This window comes from Sceloporus undulatus, chromosome 7, assembly GCF_019175285.1.
Source record: "Sceloporus undulatus isolate JIND9_A2432 ecotype Alabama chromosome 7, SceUnd_v1.1, whole genome shotgun sequence".
NCBI classification, from domain to species: Eukaryota; Metazoa; Chordata; class Lepidosauria; order Squamata; family Phrynosomatidae; genus Sceloporus; species Sceloporus undulatus.
The window spans coordinates 19388856-19404073 of NC_056528.1; the positions used below are offsets into that span (position 1 = coordinate 19388856).

Consider the following 15218-nt stretch of genomic DNA (forward strand, 5'->3'; position numbering starts at 1 on the left):
GTTCTCTATTTGCAAGTATTCGCCAATGATTCTCTATGGGCAAGTAATTCCCATTGATTCCCTATAGGCAAGTCTTCTGCAATGATTCTCTATGGGCAGGTACTGTTGTTTGTTTTACTACATCCTTGTTCAAGTCATTTCTGACTCTTGGAGACCCTAAGGCAAGACTATCATGGGGTTTTCTTTGCAGATTTCATCAGACTGTCCTCTGAGGCTTTGAGAGAGTGACCTTTGTGGGTTTCCATGGCCAAGCCAGGATTCGATCCCTGGCCTTCAGAGTCGCAGTCCAACACTCAAACCACTACAGTAGAAGGATCTATGAAATGGAAGCAAATAAATGCAAAAACATTATATGGCATTGCCATTCTCTGAGGCTGAGAGCATGTGGTCATCCAGTGAATTTCCATGGCCGAGCTGGGGTTTGAACCCAGGTCGCCATAGTCTTAGTCCAGTGCTCAAACCACTACACCACACTGGCTCTCCATGTGTGTGTGTGTGTGTGTGTGTATGAGTGTTTATGCTGTCTTTCCTACTTTTTCATGTTTTATCTAGGAGCAGCTGTCCCCAAGCTCAGCAGCTACAGGGTTTGGGCAAGGATGTCTTCCGCCCTTCCTCGGCATCATGAAGCCCTTCTTGCTCCAGCCGCAAGTCTGCAGGGAGCATCCCCCATTGGTAAGTGTTTCCTTGGAAGAGGCTGGAGAGAGAGCAGAAAAGAGCCAATGTTGAATTTGGCGGCATAGTGCATGAGGCAGTGATGCATTCAAGTCTTTTAGTTCAAGTCGAGTCTCAAGTCCCTGCAAGGTACTTTCAGAAAGGATGTTGAGAAGCTGGAGCATGTCCAGAGGAGGGCAACCAGAATAGTGAAGGATCTGGAAACCATGCCCTATGAGGAACAACTTAGGGAGCTAGATATGTTTAGCCTGGGAAAGAGAAGGTTAAGAGGTGATATGATAGCCCTGTTTAAATATTTTGAGGGGATGTCATATTGAGGATGGAACAAGCTTGTTTTCTGCAGCTGCAGAGAATAGGACCCCAAACAATGAATGCAAGCTATAGGAAAAGAGATTCCACCTCAACATTAGGAAGGACTTTCTGACAGTAAGTGCAGGGCTCATTTTTTGGAAGGGAACAGCAAATGCGTTAGGCAATGGGCTTGAGGCAGAAGGACAGTAAGAGCTGTTCAGCAGTGGAAGATGCTGCCTCCAAGTGTGGTGGAGTTTCCCTCTTTGGAGGTTTTTAAACAGAGGCTGAATGGCCATCTCTCAGGATTGCTTTGCTTGTGTATTCCTGCATGGCAGAATGGGGTTAGACTGGATGGCCCTCAGGGTCTCTTCCAACTCTAGGAGAATAGGACTTGCAGTTTAGGGAGGGACATTTAGAAGTGCTCCAGAGATTCACCAAACTACAAATTGAAGGATTCCATAGGATGCAGCCATTGCAGTTAAAAGTGGAATAATATAATTTTGCATATGCAACAAAGTCTGGCTACAGAGACCCATCAGAAAACAAAGAATTCACTATCTCAGCCACTCATGAAAAATGTTTCGAATCTTGGAGTATTTTGGATTTTGGAATTCCTGATAAGGAACCCTCAGCCTGTAGTTTCTTTTCCTCTTTCAGATATGAATGAAAAGTTGCTGACTGAGCCATTGAAACATGCCGATTTCTTCAATGTGCAAGAGCTCTTCTCTCTCGGGGACCTTTTCAATGCCCGCGTCCACCTGGGCCACAAGAAGGGTTGCCGTCACAAGTGAGTTATTTCATGGGACTCTAGGGTACATCATGATGCTTTGCAAACTAGTTATAAAGTGGTAGTTTAAGAATTTCGTAGTAGGATATTGTCACAATTAATCTTGGAACTCTACCCATGTACACCGTTGTTGTTGTGTGCCTTCAAATCATTCCTGACTTATGGCGACCCTAAGATAAACCTATCCTGTCGTTTCCTTGGCAAGATTTGTTCAAAGGAGCTTTGCCATTGTCTTCCCAGAGGCTGAGAGTATGTGACTTGACCAAGGTCCCCTTGTGGGTTTCATGGCTGAGCAGACAATCAAACCCTGGTCTCCAGAGTCATAGTCACACTCAAACCACTATGCCATGCTGGCTCACTTCCATCTCCTTAATCATCCCTAGAGTTTAAGACTGGCCACTATCATCTTTGACTGTGTTTCCTTTTAAAAACAAAAGCAGACAATTTAACTTGAGTATTGTTAATATTTTCATGAAAATCATAGAAAAACAGGTGTTCAGAAATTTCAAACCCACCTGGAAGTCTGTTTTCCTAATGTTATAGCCCAGTTTGGACTAGGTGAGTGCTCAAACCATTATGCCATGATGATGATGATGATTTTATTTAGAGAACTCACACATATTACAGTCGGCCCTCCTTATCCACGGATTCAAACAACCACGGCTTGAAAATATCCCAAACAAGTATAAATTCCAAATAGCAAACTTTGATTTTCCATTTTATGTAAGGGACACCATTTTAGTATGCCATTGTATTTTATGGGACTCAAGCATCCATGAATTTTGTTAACTTTGAACCAAACCCCACCAGATAACAAAGGCCCACTGTATTATTATCATTTTATTTTCTTTAGAGAATTTACATGTCCTTCACCAAACTACAAACCCCGGATACTGTAGGATGGAGCCATGGCGATTAAAGTGCTATCGGGGTGCTATAATTGTGCAGTGCAGACACACCTGGGGATTTTGAGGTGCCTTGTGTCTCCCATGGAGTTTATTAAACAAGCAGACCTGACCCTTTTGTCTCCACAGATTCATGGATCCATATATCTTTGGCTGCCGCCTGGACCAAGACATTATTGACCTCGACCAGACCATGGCGCACCTCCAAGCAGCCCTCAATTTCACCGCCCATGTGGCATATCGGAAAGGCATCGTCCTTTTTGTCAGCCGCAACCGGCAGTTTTCCCATCGGGTGGAGATGATGGCCAAGGAGTGCGGCGAGTATGCCCACACGCGCTACTGGCAAGGGGGCTTGTTGACGAATGCCCACATCCAATATGGAGTCGGGATCCGTCTCCCGGACCTCATCGTCTTCCTTAGCACCCTCAACAACGTCTTCGAGCCACACCTAGCTGTCCGAGACGCCGCCAAGATGAACATCCCGACGGTGGGCATTGTGGATACCAACTGCAACCCTGCCCTGATCTCGTATCCGATCCCGGGGAATGACGACAGCCCCTCGGCCGTTGATTTATACCTACGGCTCTTCAAGATGACCATCATGAGAGCCAAGGACAAGAGGAAACAAATGGAGGTCTTATATGGACTGCAGAGCAATCCGGCAAATGGTTAAAAGGGACATTGTGAAGTGTTTCCCTTGAAATGACAATCATCATCAGCTTGTCTCAGCTGGAGCTTGAAAAAATATTACTTCTTGTGGCCTCTAACTCCCCAAATGGTCAAGCCGGGTGGGGGATTCTGGGAGCTGCAGTCAAGTTAGTAGAGCATGGTTTTTTTCCCCAAGACCATGTAGCATTGTGAGGAAGAATGGAGAGGTTAAGAAAGCTAGTTGTGTCTTCTCTCGAATGCTGCAAGCGCAGGAAATCTAAACTTTTGTAACTCCACTTTTCAACCTCCTTACACACCTTCCAGTTTCACTACTTCTTTATTTTGATATTTCACTCCTGCCCCATTTCATGCTTGGTGAAGTATGCTTTGGGCAATAAGGTGGCCAACTTCTCAGCTGACCTCTGTCGTTGTGCTTTTAAATTCCATGTTTTGGAGGCAGAAAGTTGAAGATGGTGCTTTGGAGTGATTTGGAGATAAATATTATTTTTAAAGCATGGGTGAGAATCCTGGTCTAATCTGAGCTGCTGAATTAATGCAATTTGACACTGCTTTAAATGCCATAGCTCAATGCTATGGAATTCTAGGGTTTTTAGTTTTGTGAGCTATTTAGCCTTCTCTCGCAGAGAGCTCTGCTGCTCCAGCAAACTACAAATCCCAGTAATGCATAGCATGGAGCCATATTCCATATTCCCAGTATTCTATAACATGGAGTTAAAGTGGTGTCAAATCTGCATTATTTCTGCAATGCAGATTAGATATATGTGGCCTGAGGGGCTACCTATGGTCCCCAGGGCAGTTTTTGTGGCCTACAGGCTACTCTCAGTCTGCATCCACATTACGGTAATAATCCGGTTTGACATCACTTTAATTGTCATGGCTCAACGCTGCGGAATTCTCAGAATTGTAGTTTGTTGTGGCACCGGAGGTTTGCTTCCCAGAATTGCATAGCATTGTGCCGTGGCAGGTAAAGTGGTGTCAGACCAGGTTATTTCTGCAGTGTGGATGCTGCCTCAGATTGCCAATGGCTTTAGAAACAATATGTTTTTGCTTCCCTAATATCTAATAAAAAGCAATTAATCTCCACTGTATTCAGCCTGGTCTGTCTCAGAGCTCTGCTGCCTCACCAAACTACAAATCCCAGGATTTTGCAGGACAGATTCATGGCAGTTAAAGTAGTGTCAAACTGCTTTAATTCTGCAGTGTGGATACAACCTTCATTGATGTTTTCTGCCTTCGTGTCATTTCTGATTTGGGGCTACCCTATAGTGAGCCTTTCATAGGCTTTTCTCGGAAAGACTGGTTCAGAAGAGGTTTGCCTGCAAACTACGTCTTCCAAAAATACATCCATTAGAGATCGACGCTTCTTTAAAGATATGCTAAGGGTATGGCAAAGTATGTTCTGGGCAGTAAACTGGTGTCAGACTGCATTATATCTACCATGTAGATGCACCCTTAGCAAAGGGTTAAAGCAGTGGTCCCCAAACTTTGGTCCTCCAGATGTTTTGGACTGTAGTTCCCAGAATTCCTGACTGCTGGCCAAGCTGGGGATTCTGGGAGCTGAAGTCCAAAACACCGGGAGGACCAAAGTTTGTTAAAGTCTTCTCATAGACATTCAAAAAGCTTTAATTCGCTCATAGGAAACATAAAAATCAGTTGAAAGTGGTGTCAAACTGCATTATTTCTCCAGTGTAGATGCATCATGGGTGTGATCTATGGCTTTTTTTAATACGTTTTTCGAATCCAGCACCTTAAAAATATAATTAAAAGTGTTGAAGAAAAAGAAGTTGTTGTTTTTATTCCATGTTTTATTTCCATATAATCGAGGGAAGGGTTATTAATTATGGGCCTGAAATGTTGAATTTCTCACACTGGCTGCATCCACACCAGAGAAATAATCCAGTTTGACACTGCTTTTAACTGACACTGCTCAGCGCTATGGAATTCTGGGGAAGTGTAGTTTATTGTAACATTAGAGCCCTTTCATAGAGAAGGCTAAATGTCTCCCACAATTCCCAGAATTTTATAGCATTGAGCAAGGGACAGTTAAATGTGTCAAAGTGGGTTATTTCCGCAGTGCAGATGCTGCCATTACATCTCTATAGACTACTCTTCTGTTTACAAAAGAAAGAATTACAAAATGGCTGCCCAGCCAACCAATCAACCACGCGAGTCTCGGAAGTCCCCTGTAGAAAGCTTAGCAGTATCACTCTTTCCTTTCTACTCTATGTTTTCCGAACGAAGAGGAAGTGTGTGTAAGTGGGTTTTTTTTTAAGCGCTTACTGAACTCTCTTGACCTTCGGGGCTTCCCGTCGTAGCGCAGAAGGCCTCCTTTCAGCGGCAAGCCCCACCCACCGAGTCTATATAAGCTCGTGCCTGGGGCTGGCTCAGCCTTTTGGCGAGTGGAGGCGCAGGGAGAAGGAGGTGAGAGTTGGTTTCTTGGAAGGCGCTTTCTTTATGTTGGGTTGGTAGGGCTTCGTTCTAACAGGCTGGGGCTGGACTGCCATAAATTGAAAGTCTTCCTTTTCATTGCATTTGTATTTTTGATTTACTTATTTACATATTTATTTATTTATTATTTAATAATAACTGCCAGGAAGTTCTTCCTAATGTTGAGCTGGAACCTCTTTTCCTGTACAGTAGTTTGCATCCATTACTTTGTGTCCTGTTCTCTGGAGCAGCAGAAAACAAGCTTGTTCCCTCCTCAATATGATATCCCTTCAAATATTTAAACAGGGCTATCATATCACCTCTTAATCTTCTCTTCTCCAGGCTAAATATACCTAGCTCTCTCATAAGGCATGATTTCCAGACCCTTGACCATTTTAGTCGCCCTCCTCTGGACATGCTCCAAGCTAAGTTTGGCTTGTAAACTGTAGTTAATGATGCATTGAGCACCAAAACAAGGTGATTTTTTTAAAAAAAGTTCCCCTATGGACTTAATATTTGTTGCATACAGGTCAGATTCACATTCTCAAGTCACATTCTCAAGATTATCTGCTCCATTGTACAGAGACAGATCATGCTGAACATGAGCCAACAGTGTGATGCAGCAGCTAAAAAGGCCAATGTGATTTTAGGCTGCATCAGTAGAAGTATAGTGTCTAGATCAAGGGAAGTAATAGTGCCACTCTATTCTGTTTCCAGGCCCCACCTGGAATATTGTGTCCAGTTCTGGGCACCACTATTCAAAAAGGATGTGGAGAAACTGGAGCCATTTGTCCAAAGGAGGGTGACCAAAATGGCGAAGGGTCTGGAAACCATGTCTGTGAGGAAGGACTGAGGGATCTGGGGATGTTTAGCCTGGAGAAGAGAAGGTTAAGTGGTGATATAATAGCCCTGTTTAAATACTTGAAGGGATGCCATGTTGAAGAGGGAGCAAGCTTGTTTTCTGCTGCTCCAGAGAACAGGACCCGGAACAACGGATGCAAGCTCCAGGAAAAGAGATTCCAGCTCAACATTAGGGGGAACTTCCTGAGAGTAAGGGTTGTCCGACAGAGACACTCCCTCAGAGATTTTGGTGGAGTTTTCCTCCTTGGAAGTCTTTAAACAGAGGCTGGATGGCCATCTGTTGGGGATGCTTTGATTGAGATTTCCTGCATGGCAGAATGGAATTGGGCTGGATGGCCCTTGCGGTCTCTTCCAACTCCATGATTCTATGATGCTACTAGCCAAAGGTAATCTGGGGAAATGCTGCAGGGTTTTTAAGCTTGATTAAAATATTTTCTCTCCTGTTCTTTGTTCCGTTGCAGAAATGTGCAATTACACGCCTCGCCCTTCCAGACCAAGAAGGTTCCCCCCTTGAACTGTGGTGAGTCAGGCCTCCTGCGCTTTCCCTGCCTTGCCCCTACAGGCATTGCAGACATGGCTGCTGGGCTGTGTTTGTGTCAATAGGTGGCAGAGAGAAACGGGCTACGTCTACGTTCCATGTTCTGTGGCCGTGAGCACTTGGAATGATTAGTAGCTTGACATCTGTGTCCTTCTCAAAGCAGAGGTGGGAGTGTGGTAGTAAAACTCTTGCAAACAGAGCACACTCAGTGTTGAAGGTTTTAAGAGTGAACTTGGAACAAACTCCATGTTGGGGTGAATACAGTAAGCTGCTCAGCAGAACATTGACTTTAGTAGCTCTTGGGACAGGTTCAAAGTACAAAACCAGCTTGACTTTATTTGAATAACGGGCGTTGCTGGGGAGTTTGCGTGTTCTTTGCTGGGACAAAAGGAGAGGTTGTGTTCTCCAGATCTGATGGCTGAATCCATCCTTCTAAACACTTTCTTCCCCGTTGCATTATCATCTGGTGGTTCCTCAGCTTTTTTACATCCCTGCTCCAATTCTAAAGGATTAAATCATCTCTCCTAAGGCTAATAAACAAGTTTTTTTTATATTAAATTAATCAATGATCCATTTGCACATATATTTACCTGATTTCTATCTAGTCTTATCAGTATAATCTTTTAAAAATACTGGGCTCCATCCCTTCTGTTTATAGGCTCACTTCCTTAGTTAGCTGCTCCTAAAATTGCAAGTGTGAAGGAGAATATTTCATGTGCAACACATATCACTATCTGGATATACTGTATGTTGGGAAGGGTGGTTTGATCATAATTTGGCCTTTTCAGATCTTACGTGTCTTTGGTTTGCAGAAAAAGGAGACTGTACTAAAGTACAGGAAACATGTAGCAGCCTGAACAAATGTGGAAGCCCAGAGGAAGGATCACAACAATCTGTCGCAACAACTTGTGCACAAGAGGTGGGTCAAAAATATGCCCTTCCTATGTCTCTTGAATGGCTTGCAGTATTCCTGTTGAAACTGAACTTATTCCAGTCCTGCAGAACATCCCATTAGCGTATATTTAATTCATTTACTCAATTTAAATTAAATCTTCTTATTCATTAACTGAGTGTGGTGTCATTATGCCAACCTCTGTCTGTTGATCATATCTTCGCCTTGTCCATCCTCCAAGAGACTTGGCTCAGCATCTAACAAAACCCTTTTTAAAATCCTCCTAACAGCCCTATGAAGTAGGCAAGGTGAGAAAGACTTGCCTAAAGTAATTTGCTGAGCTTCCTAGGTGACCTCAAACACCACCTCATTGATCAAAATTCAGCAATGTATTTACTACACCCAGCAATACAACAGTAGAATTTCTTTACGCTGATGCCAACAGTATGGGGTTAGCCTTAAAATACGGATTTCAATCTCTCCATCTTTTGTATACTTAGGTTAAAGGGTTCCTGTTCCTATTAAGGGGCAAACTATTGGACCAGCAAGAAGTAGGAGACCATGGTAACTCTTGGCTTGGTTTGATTTCTTTACAAGTACTCTGGTCCACAGCTTGTCTCTGAAACTAGAATAATTAGGCATTTAAGGAACATGTTTAATATATGGGCTGCAGTAAAGGGTGCAATGCTAGAGGACCCAAACCTTGCCCCTAGAGGCGTTGCAAATGCAGCTGCAGTGCTGCATTTGCGTCATTAGGTGGCAAAGAGGAAAAGGCTATGTCTACGCTCAGTGCTCTGAAAAACAAACCGTGGGCACTCAGAATGATTTGTAGCCTGACAAAACAAACTTGTCCCCTGCCAAGATCATGTCACACAAATCCCTAGGTTTTACTTGAAGACTTCAGAGTTAGTTGGCCGGTAGGAAGCAAATCAGAGGTTTCTTGTTGTTTGTTGTCAAGACAGCCAAGATTTAGACCCCAATGTTAATAGCAGTTACATTTAGTGTGGTATCCAGAGTGCTGTTTTGTTCTCATTTGTTGGATGAGTTTCAGTTGGTGCTGGTGGGAGTCTGTAAAACTTCAGACAGCTTGTAAACTCCCAGTACTGTACTTCAATCAATACAATTTATTGAGTAGCCCAAGGGCCGTTTCAGTACTGTACTTAACACTGCTTCCATCATGAATCTGCCTGTAACCCAAGCTCTTAATCTGAGACCCTCTGAGTTGGGTTCAGAGGACGGTGAAGAGATAGGAGCTTTTTTGGTTGTGGCTCTCCTGAGTTACGGCTTGCTTCTGCTTTTCAAAAATGGGTTGTTGTGGGTTTTTCTAAATTCATGCAGGGAGGCTTTTAACCTGTTTAAAAAGTGAACTTCAGCCTTTTTGGTCCGAAAAAGACCATGCTGAGAAGTCTGCAGGAGTTAAAGGTGGCAAAAAGTATAGCTGGAGGAGACCACACTTTTGCCACCCCTCCTTTAGACCAGTTTTGCTCTGAATTACTGTTAACCTTGAATTGCTGTCTCTAAGATAAAATAAGTCCTATTAGAGAAAGGCCTCCCAAAAGAAAATAAATTCACAGCTATGGCATCCCAAGATGTCCAAGAGGTTTCACAAAAGATGTTTTCTGCTCCCCAGAAGAAAAAAACATGGAATTTAACAGATTTACTTGGTATCCATTGGCTTTACAGCTTTAGAAATTTGGAATCAAGTCATAAGGGAAAGTGTACAGGAAGACTGAGCTAGATTTTTTGCCCCATCTGCAGCATTAGAGTGGCTCAAAATGCATCTTTTGCAAATGGTATATTTATGAGCTATTTTGTTTTTCTATTCACAGGAGCTTGCTGATGGATTTTTAGCAGATATTTTAATGCGTGTTGTTGAAGGTAAGAATAATATTGAGCAGTTTTGGGGGACAAATCCTCCGAACATGGGTTGGTGAACACTAACAGCTTTAGGAAAGATACACTTTCAGGATAAAATATCTTTGGCCTGTTACAGACTGCCAAAATAAAGCTGCTTCGGGTCTCTTTGGAGGTGTGCTATTTAAATGATGCATGGGTCGTAAGAGTCCAGAGGTCGCGCCAAAGCCACACTCCATTCCTAAGCACTGGAGTGCAGCTTTGGTGCAGCTTCCGGATTCTTAGGATGCATGCATCATTTAAACAGCATACCTCCAAAGAGACCCGAAGCAGCTTTATTTTGGCAGTCTGTAACAGGCCTTTGTTTGATTGAGACAGGAAAGTGCCATTTTCCCATAAAGAGTTTGCTTTGCTTTCCAGGCTGTCATTACTTAGAATTTGTGTTCTTGCCACTGTTGCTTATCTATGTCCTTTCTCTGGGCAATCTGTTCATCAACATTTCAACTTAAAGGCCATATATGTGGCTTATATTAAAACTTAATTCTAAATGGCCTTGCACAGCTTGTTTTGAAAAGGCAATATAAAAACATTCAAAATTAACCCTGACCGGTTGTCCATTGTAACACAGTTGTCAGGGCAGAATATTTGACACAGTATATCTAGGGTAGGCAGTGTGTTGAGTCCCAGTTGTGGGAGAAATAGGGTACAAATGAATAAGTAATAACAATTTAAAGCGTCTTTCACTATTGCTGAGAGTTGGAACCTAAGAACATCTGGAAGGCATTACATTGCAAACTATCTTGAGCTCCAAATTGAACTTATGAGGCTCCATATTAGTGTGTGTCGAGGAGGGAAAACTTGGTAAGATTGTGAAGGTATGGGGTTGGAACGTGGGTGTTTTGAGTATCTTATCCAGGGATGTTTTGCTCCCACTGATGGTAAATTGCCCCCATGAGACGTAACTACGACTACGGTGTCGTTTTTATGCCAGAAGGAGGCAGACAGCAAATTTGGAAACTGCATACTGGTCTTCATCCTTAAGAAGAATGGATGATAGATAATGATAGCAGCTCACAGCAGCTTGGGAACAAGAATGGGCAAGCAAAGACTTTCTCTCCTCCCCTGCACACCAACACGTACACATAACTCTCTTTGACAAATGAATTTGAAAACAGCTCTCTTAGAGGGAATCGGGCAATTGATTCGGCTCAATTTCCCATACCAATGTGTTGCGTGATGTGCATAGGTTCCTGTGACTCCTATTCTGTGTCTGTCTGTATGTTCCTTTATGCTCACAACTTCATTTAAATAAATAAATGTGCCAAGCCTAAATTAAATAAACATGGATGCCACAGAGGCCCCTTGGAATAAATGGGGATGAGTTTTTAAACACTTTTGACAGTTTAAAAGGCCATGTGAGTTTTCTGTCTTTTGAAGGGAGATGTTCCAGGTGCACTTATTAGTCAAGTGTATAAACAAAAAGTTAGCTTCTGCTCACAAAAGAATCACTTTTGTTTGTGTTGTACCATTGAATCTTAGAAATAGTGTTGAAACAGGTTTGGCTCTCCACCCCTATCTCTCAGGCCAAGTAACCGGGGGTCCTTGCTGTTTATCAGCTAATTCTGGGTCTTATCTGGGGTCAGCTTTATCAACGTCTGGTAACCAAAGCTCCCAAATGATAGTGGTTAAACCAGACAGGACACATTAACATCAACACTTCACTTAAATATCTTCAAGTCTTAGCACTCCAGGATATTTATCTGGGTAGGAACAGGTTTTTTTGGTACCCTTTTAGGCTATTTTATAAGTACTAATTGATATATATGCATACAGTGGGCCCATGGTATCCCCTGGGGTTTGGTTCCAGGACCCAGTGTGGATACAAAATCTGGATGCTCACGTCCCATTATGATGGAATATAAATGGTGTCGCTTATGGCAAAATCAGGGTTTGCTTTGTGTGTTTTGTGTGTGTGTGTTTCCCAAGCCATGGATGATTGAATCCGTGGATATAGACTCCAGATTTTGGGGGTCTTGTATGTAGATCCCAGCAGTATGTAGACCACCCACTCTAGTTCTTTGTGAACTGTCACTGCTTGTAATAGATTTGCACAGTTGAAGTGAGAGGATTACTCCTGAGCCATTTGTACTGTCTTTTTAATCCTAATGTTTATGAGAAGCATCTTAAGTTGACATATTTGGCCAGGCACGACACACTTTTAGTGCCAAGGAGGACTTGGTAGTGTTTGGGTCCTGAATTTGTATGCAAGCTTCCCCAGAGAACAGCCATGAGATTCACATAAGCCCATGGGAGATTAAACTATTTGTAAATGCTAAGAGCAGAGACAGTTTAAAAAAAACGGCTTGGCAAATGGAACAGGAGGCTTTATCCAATCTTCTTGAGTGCTTGCATATATTGTTGTAAAAAGCTGGAAGTTTAACCTCCAATTTGTCAGCAAATGTGCTTTCAAGATGATGGGAAAATTCCCCAGAGCCTGTGTTCATTTCATTTATTGCTTTAAATATCCCCTTAAGGGAAATCAGCGGTTGGCCTCTTGGTACAGCTAAGGACCTGATTTTCTTTGCAGGCATGACACGGGCAAGATGATCTGCAATGAGCAAACAGGCGCAGCCACTGAATTATGAACGGTCTTCTGCAATGAAACTGTGCTTGTGTTGCATTTCTGATGGTGTTTTATGTCATACCTTTGGACACTTTTAAGATTAATCTGATGTTTAGAAAAAAAAGCTGCTTTTTGTTTTTGAACCTCCCAGAACACTGGTGACCATGGCCATTCATAAATTTTGGAAGATACCCCCATCCCCAAAAAACTGCAGTTTCCCAGCTCCAGATGTGGAGTAACCTAACAACTGGTGTGCCTCAGTCAATAAAGCCCCTTATGATGATGATGATTTCCTTTTTATAAAGTCTTCTCATACCTGCCCAGTACTTGCTTCTCTCTGCATTTTTTTCCTCTGTCAACTTGAATTTTTGGAGGGCAGCAATGCATTAGGAGAGTGGTTGAAGTAGTCCTGGGGAAAACATACCTTTAGTGTCAGGCTGCAGCAGTATGCCTGCAGTAAACCAGGCAAAAAATAGTGCCTAAACTGGAGGAAAAGCAGGATTTTACTCTGTCTGATCCTACCATAGCCAGGTAAATAGCACCTGCCACCACAATTCTTTATTGAGCATGCTTGAACAGTAAAACAGGTGGGGAGAACAGGTAAGCTTTCCTCACCAGCTGCCTCCAGGATGTTAAAGCAGCATAGATCTGTAAGGTTGGCCAACAGAATGGGAATCATAAAAGCAGGGGCTAATGAAAGCAAAAGTCACCCCAGATGCATTTTGGAAGAAACTATCAAGCAGTCTCCAGAGTACCATAAATACATTTTCATTTACTTATGCAAGGTTTTCCTGACTGGTGATTTCATTTCACATGTGCGTATTGTTAGTTTTGAATAAAAACTCCTGAAACACATTGGACTGTTTTTCCTTTCATGGTGTAGGAGACTATCGCTATTGTTTCCATATAATTTCTGCCATGTTGTATCTAGTTTTCCAATGGTCTTAGGCGACCCCTGTGAAAGAGTCATTCGACCCCCAAAGGGGTCACAACCCACAGGTTGAGAACCGCTGTTCTAAATGCATCTGAGGATCTCCAAATGCATTTAAGAAAGTAGACTTAAAGTCTACAAAAGCTCATGCTGCCAACTTGTTTGTTAGTCTCAAAGATGGTACAAGATGTCTGCATACTGATTCTACAAGTAACACAGCTATATCTTTGATTTCTCAGGGAGGTTATTGGCAAACCATCCATGCACCCAAAATGGGACCCAAAGCAGTCATTTGGTTGAAATATCTCCCCTGCTCCCTGACGTTCGACACAACCGCAAACCACAAATTGAGGCCTATAGGAATTGATCACTTCAGTTTATCCCTAATGTTTAGGGATAAAAATATTTGCAATTAAGTCTGAATTACTGTAAGGTAAACATGTTTTGCTTTGCTATCATTGTGCCCCTGGAAGGCTGCAAAGAAGCATAAGTAGCCGTGGAGTAATTTTGAGTAGGAAGAACAGTGAGTGAAACTGTTTATTGACATCATAAAGTCTATCCAAGACAAGAAGCACCCGTTAAACAGGCAGATGCCTTGCACACCCCAACCAATTGTCCATCCAAAGTCAGCCTCTGGCTTGACCATCCTACTACAGTTGTCTTGTATGCCAACTCTTTTGGACCTTGCTTTCTGGCCCTATTACTGTTCCTTGATCCTTTCATGGGTCTGATTGTTTTACTAAGCAGCAAGAAGAGAATGAGAGGAGCTGTTGGTCTTTGTGTGTATCCATCAGCATCCTTGTTCACCCAATTCTCTACCCCACCTTTCCCTATGCTTTCCTGATTGTATCCCTATGAATATTTGGTATTTGAAATTTTCTTCCATAACAGCGTCTTGAGATTGTTCAACACAAGCGAGTGGTGCACCTCCATTTGGCTTGCCAGGCCGCTGAGAGTCGTGCAGGTTTTCAGCTGCTTCTGCAGTTCGTCTTTCAAGTCAGTTGGCACCCCATGGAGTAAGTACTCCTGCAGGAATCCACAGACCTTGGCCAGGTTGGGTTGGACCACATCACTCTTGCACTGCTTCATGAGCTTGTCGCATGGTGCCATGCAATCTTTCCCATAGGTACAGTCCACATTCTGCTCGCAGTGCCTCCCCTTGAGGAACCCCTGGATTGTCATCTCAGTGGCTACCTTCCTGAGGTCCACCATCTTGAAGTCAAACTTCTCGTTGTAGCCCACGTTCTTGAAGCCTGCGTCGCAGATGTAGAAGTTCCCATATGTCCCGTGAAAGATCTCCTCTACAAATTCCAAAAGGCCGATGGCGATTTTGGCCCGTCGCGGCCAGGCTGGAGAGAACCACTGGTGGACAACACGGTGAACGGCGGAAGGCAACAGCGGCTGCAGAAACTGAGGGATGTCCATGGTGTAGAGGGAAGTGTGCGGGATCTTCTCGGTGATGTACAGGTCCCCACAATGCCCCAAGAGTCTGGAAGTGTGTTCTTTCTCGTGCAAAGAGAGGGTCAATAAAAAATCATTCAGCTGAAGAAGAGCCCAGATGGACTTGGCTTCTGCAAGAGATAATTTCCCATCGTGACTGACATCGGCCACAGAAATGATTTTGTTCACCAGGTTTGCCAGGGAGGTCTGATCACCAAGAGTGGACTGTGGAAATAAACAAAGCAAAACACACACATTATTATTATTATTATTATTATTATTATTATTATTATTATTATTATTATTATTATTATTATTATTATTATTA

The 15218-nt window shown here is 43.0% G+C and overlaps 2 protein-coding genes and 2 non-coding genes across 4 annotated transcripts in view; 3 read left to right on the forward strand and 1 right to left on the reverse strand.

Moving 5' to 3' along the window:
- MRPS2 (mitochondrial ribosomal protein S2) overlaps positions 1-13374 on the forward strand; it is a 14106-nt gene extending 732 nt beyond the window's left edge. Inside the window, exons 2-8 of the mRNA XM_042478280.1 lie at positions 553-672; positions 1621-1750; positions 2785-5745; positions 7074-7132; positions 7963-8069; positions 9872-9920; positions 12484-13374. Of these exons, the coding sequence (XP_042334214.1) occupies positions 553-672; positions 1621-1750; positions 2785-3328 (794 nt within the window). The 3' untranslated portion in view covers positions 3329-5745; positions 7074-7132; positions 7963-8069; positions 9872-9920; positions 12484-13374. The remainder of the gene's footprint in view (positions 1-552; positions 673-1620; positions 1751-2784; positions 5746-7073; positions 7133-7962; positions 8070-9871; positions 9921-12483) is intronic.
- On the forward strand, positions 7162-7294 carry LOC121937426. The gene has a single exon (XR_006105134.1). It is a non-coding gene; the product is annotated as a small nucleolar RNA SNORA17 (small nucleolar RNA).
- On the forward strand, positions 8745-8883 carry LOC121937425. The gene has a single exon (XR_006105133.1). It is a non-coding gene; the product is annotated as a small nucleolar RNA SNORA17 (small nucleolar RNA).
- Positions 13375-13952: 578 nt separating the features above from the next.
- DIPK1B (divergent protein kinase domain 1B) overlaps positions 13953-15218 on the reverse strand; it is an 8420-nt gene continuing 7154 nt past the window's right edge. The window contains exon 5 of the mRNA XM_042478279.1: positions 13953-15115. Within this exon, the coding sequence (XP_042334213.1) occupies positions 14303-15115 (813 nt within the window). The 3' untranslated portion in view covers positions 13953-14302. The remainder of the gene's footprint in view (positions 15116-15218) is intronic.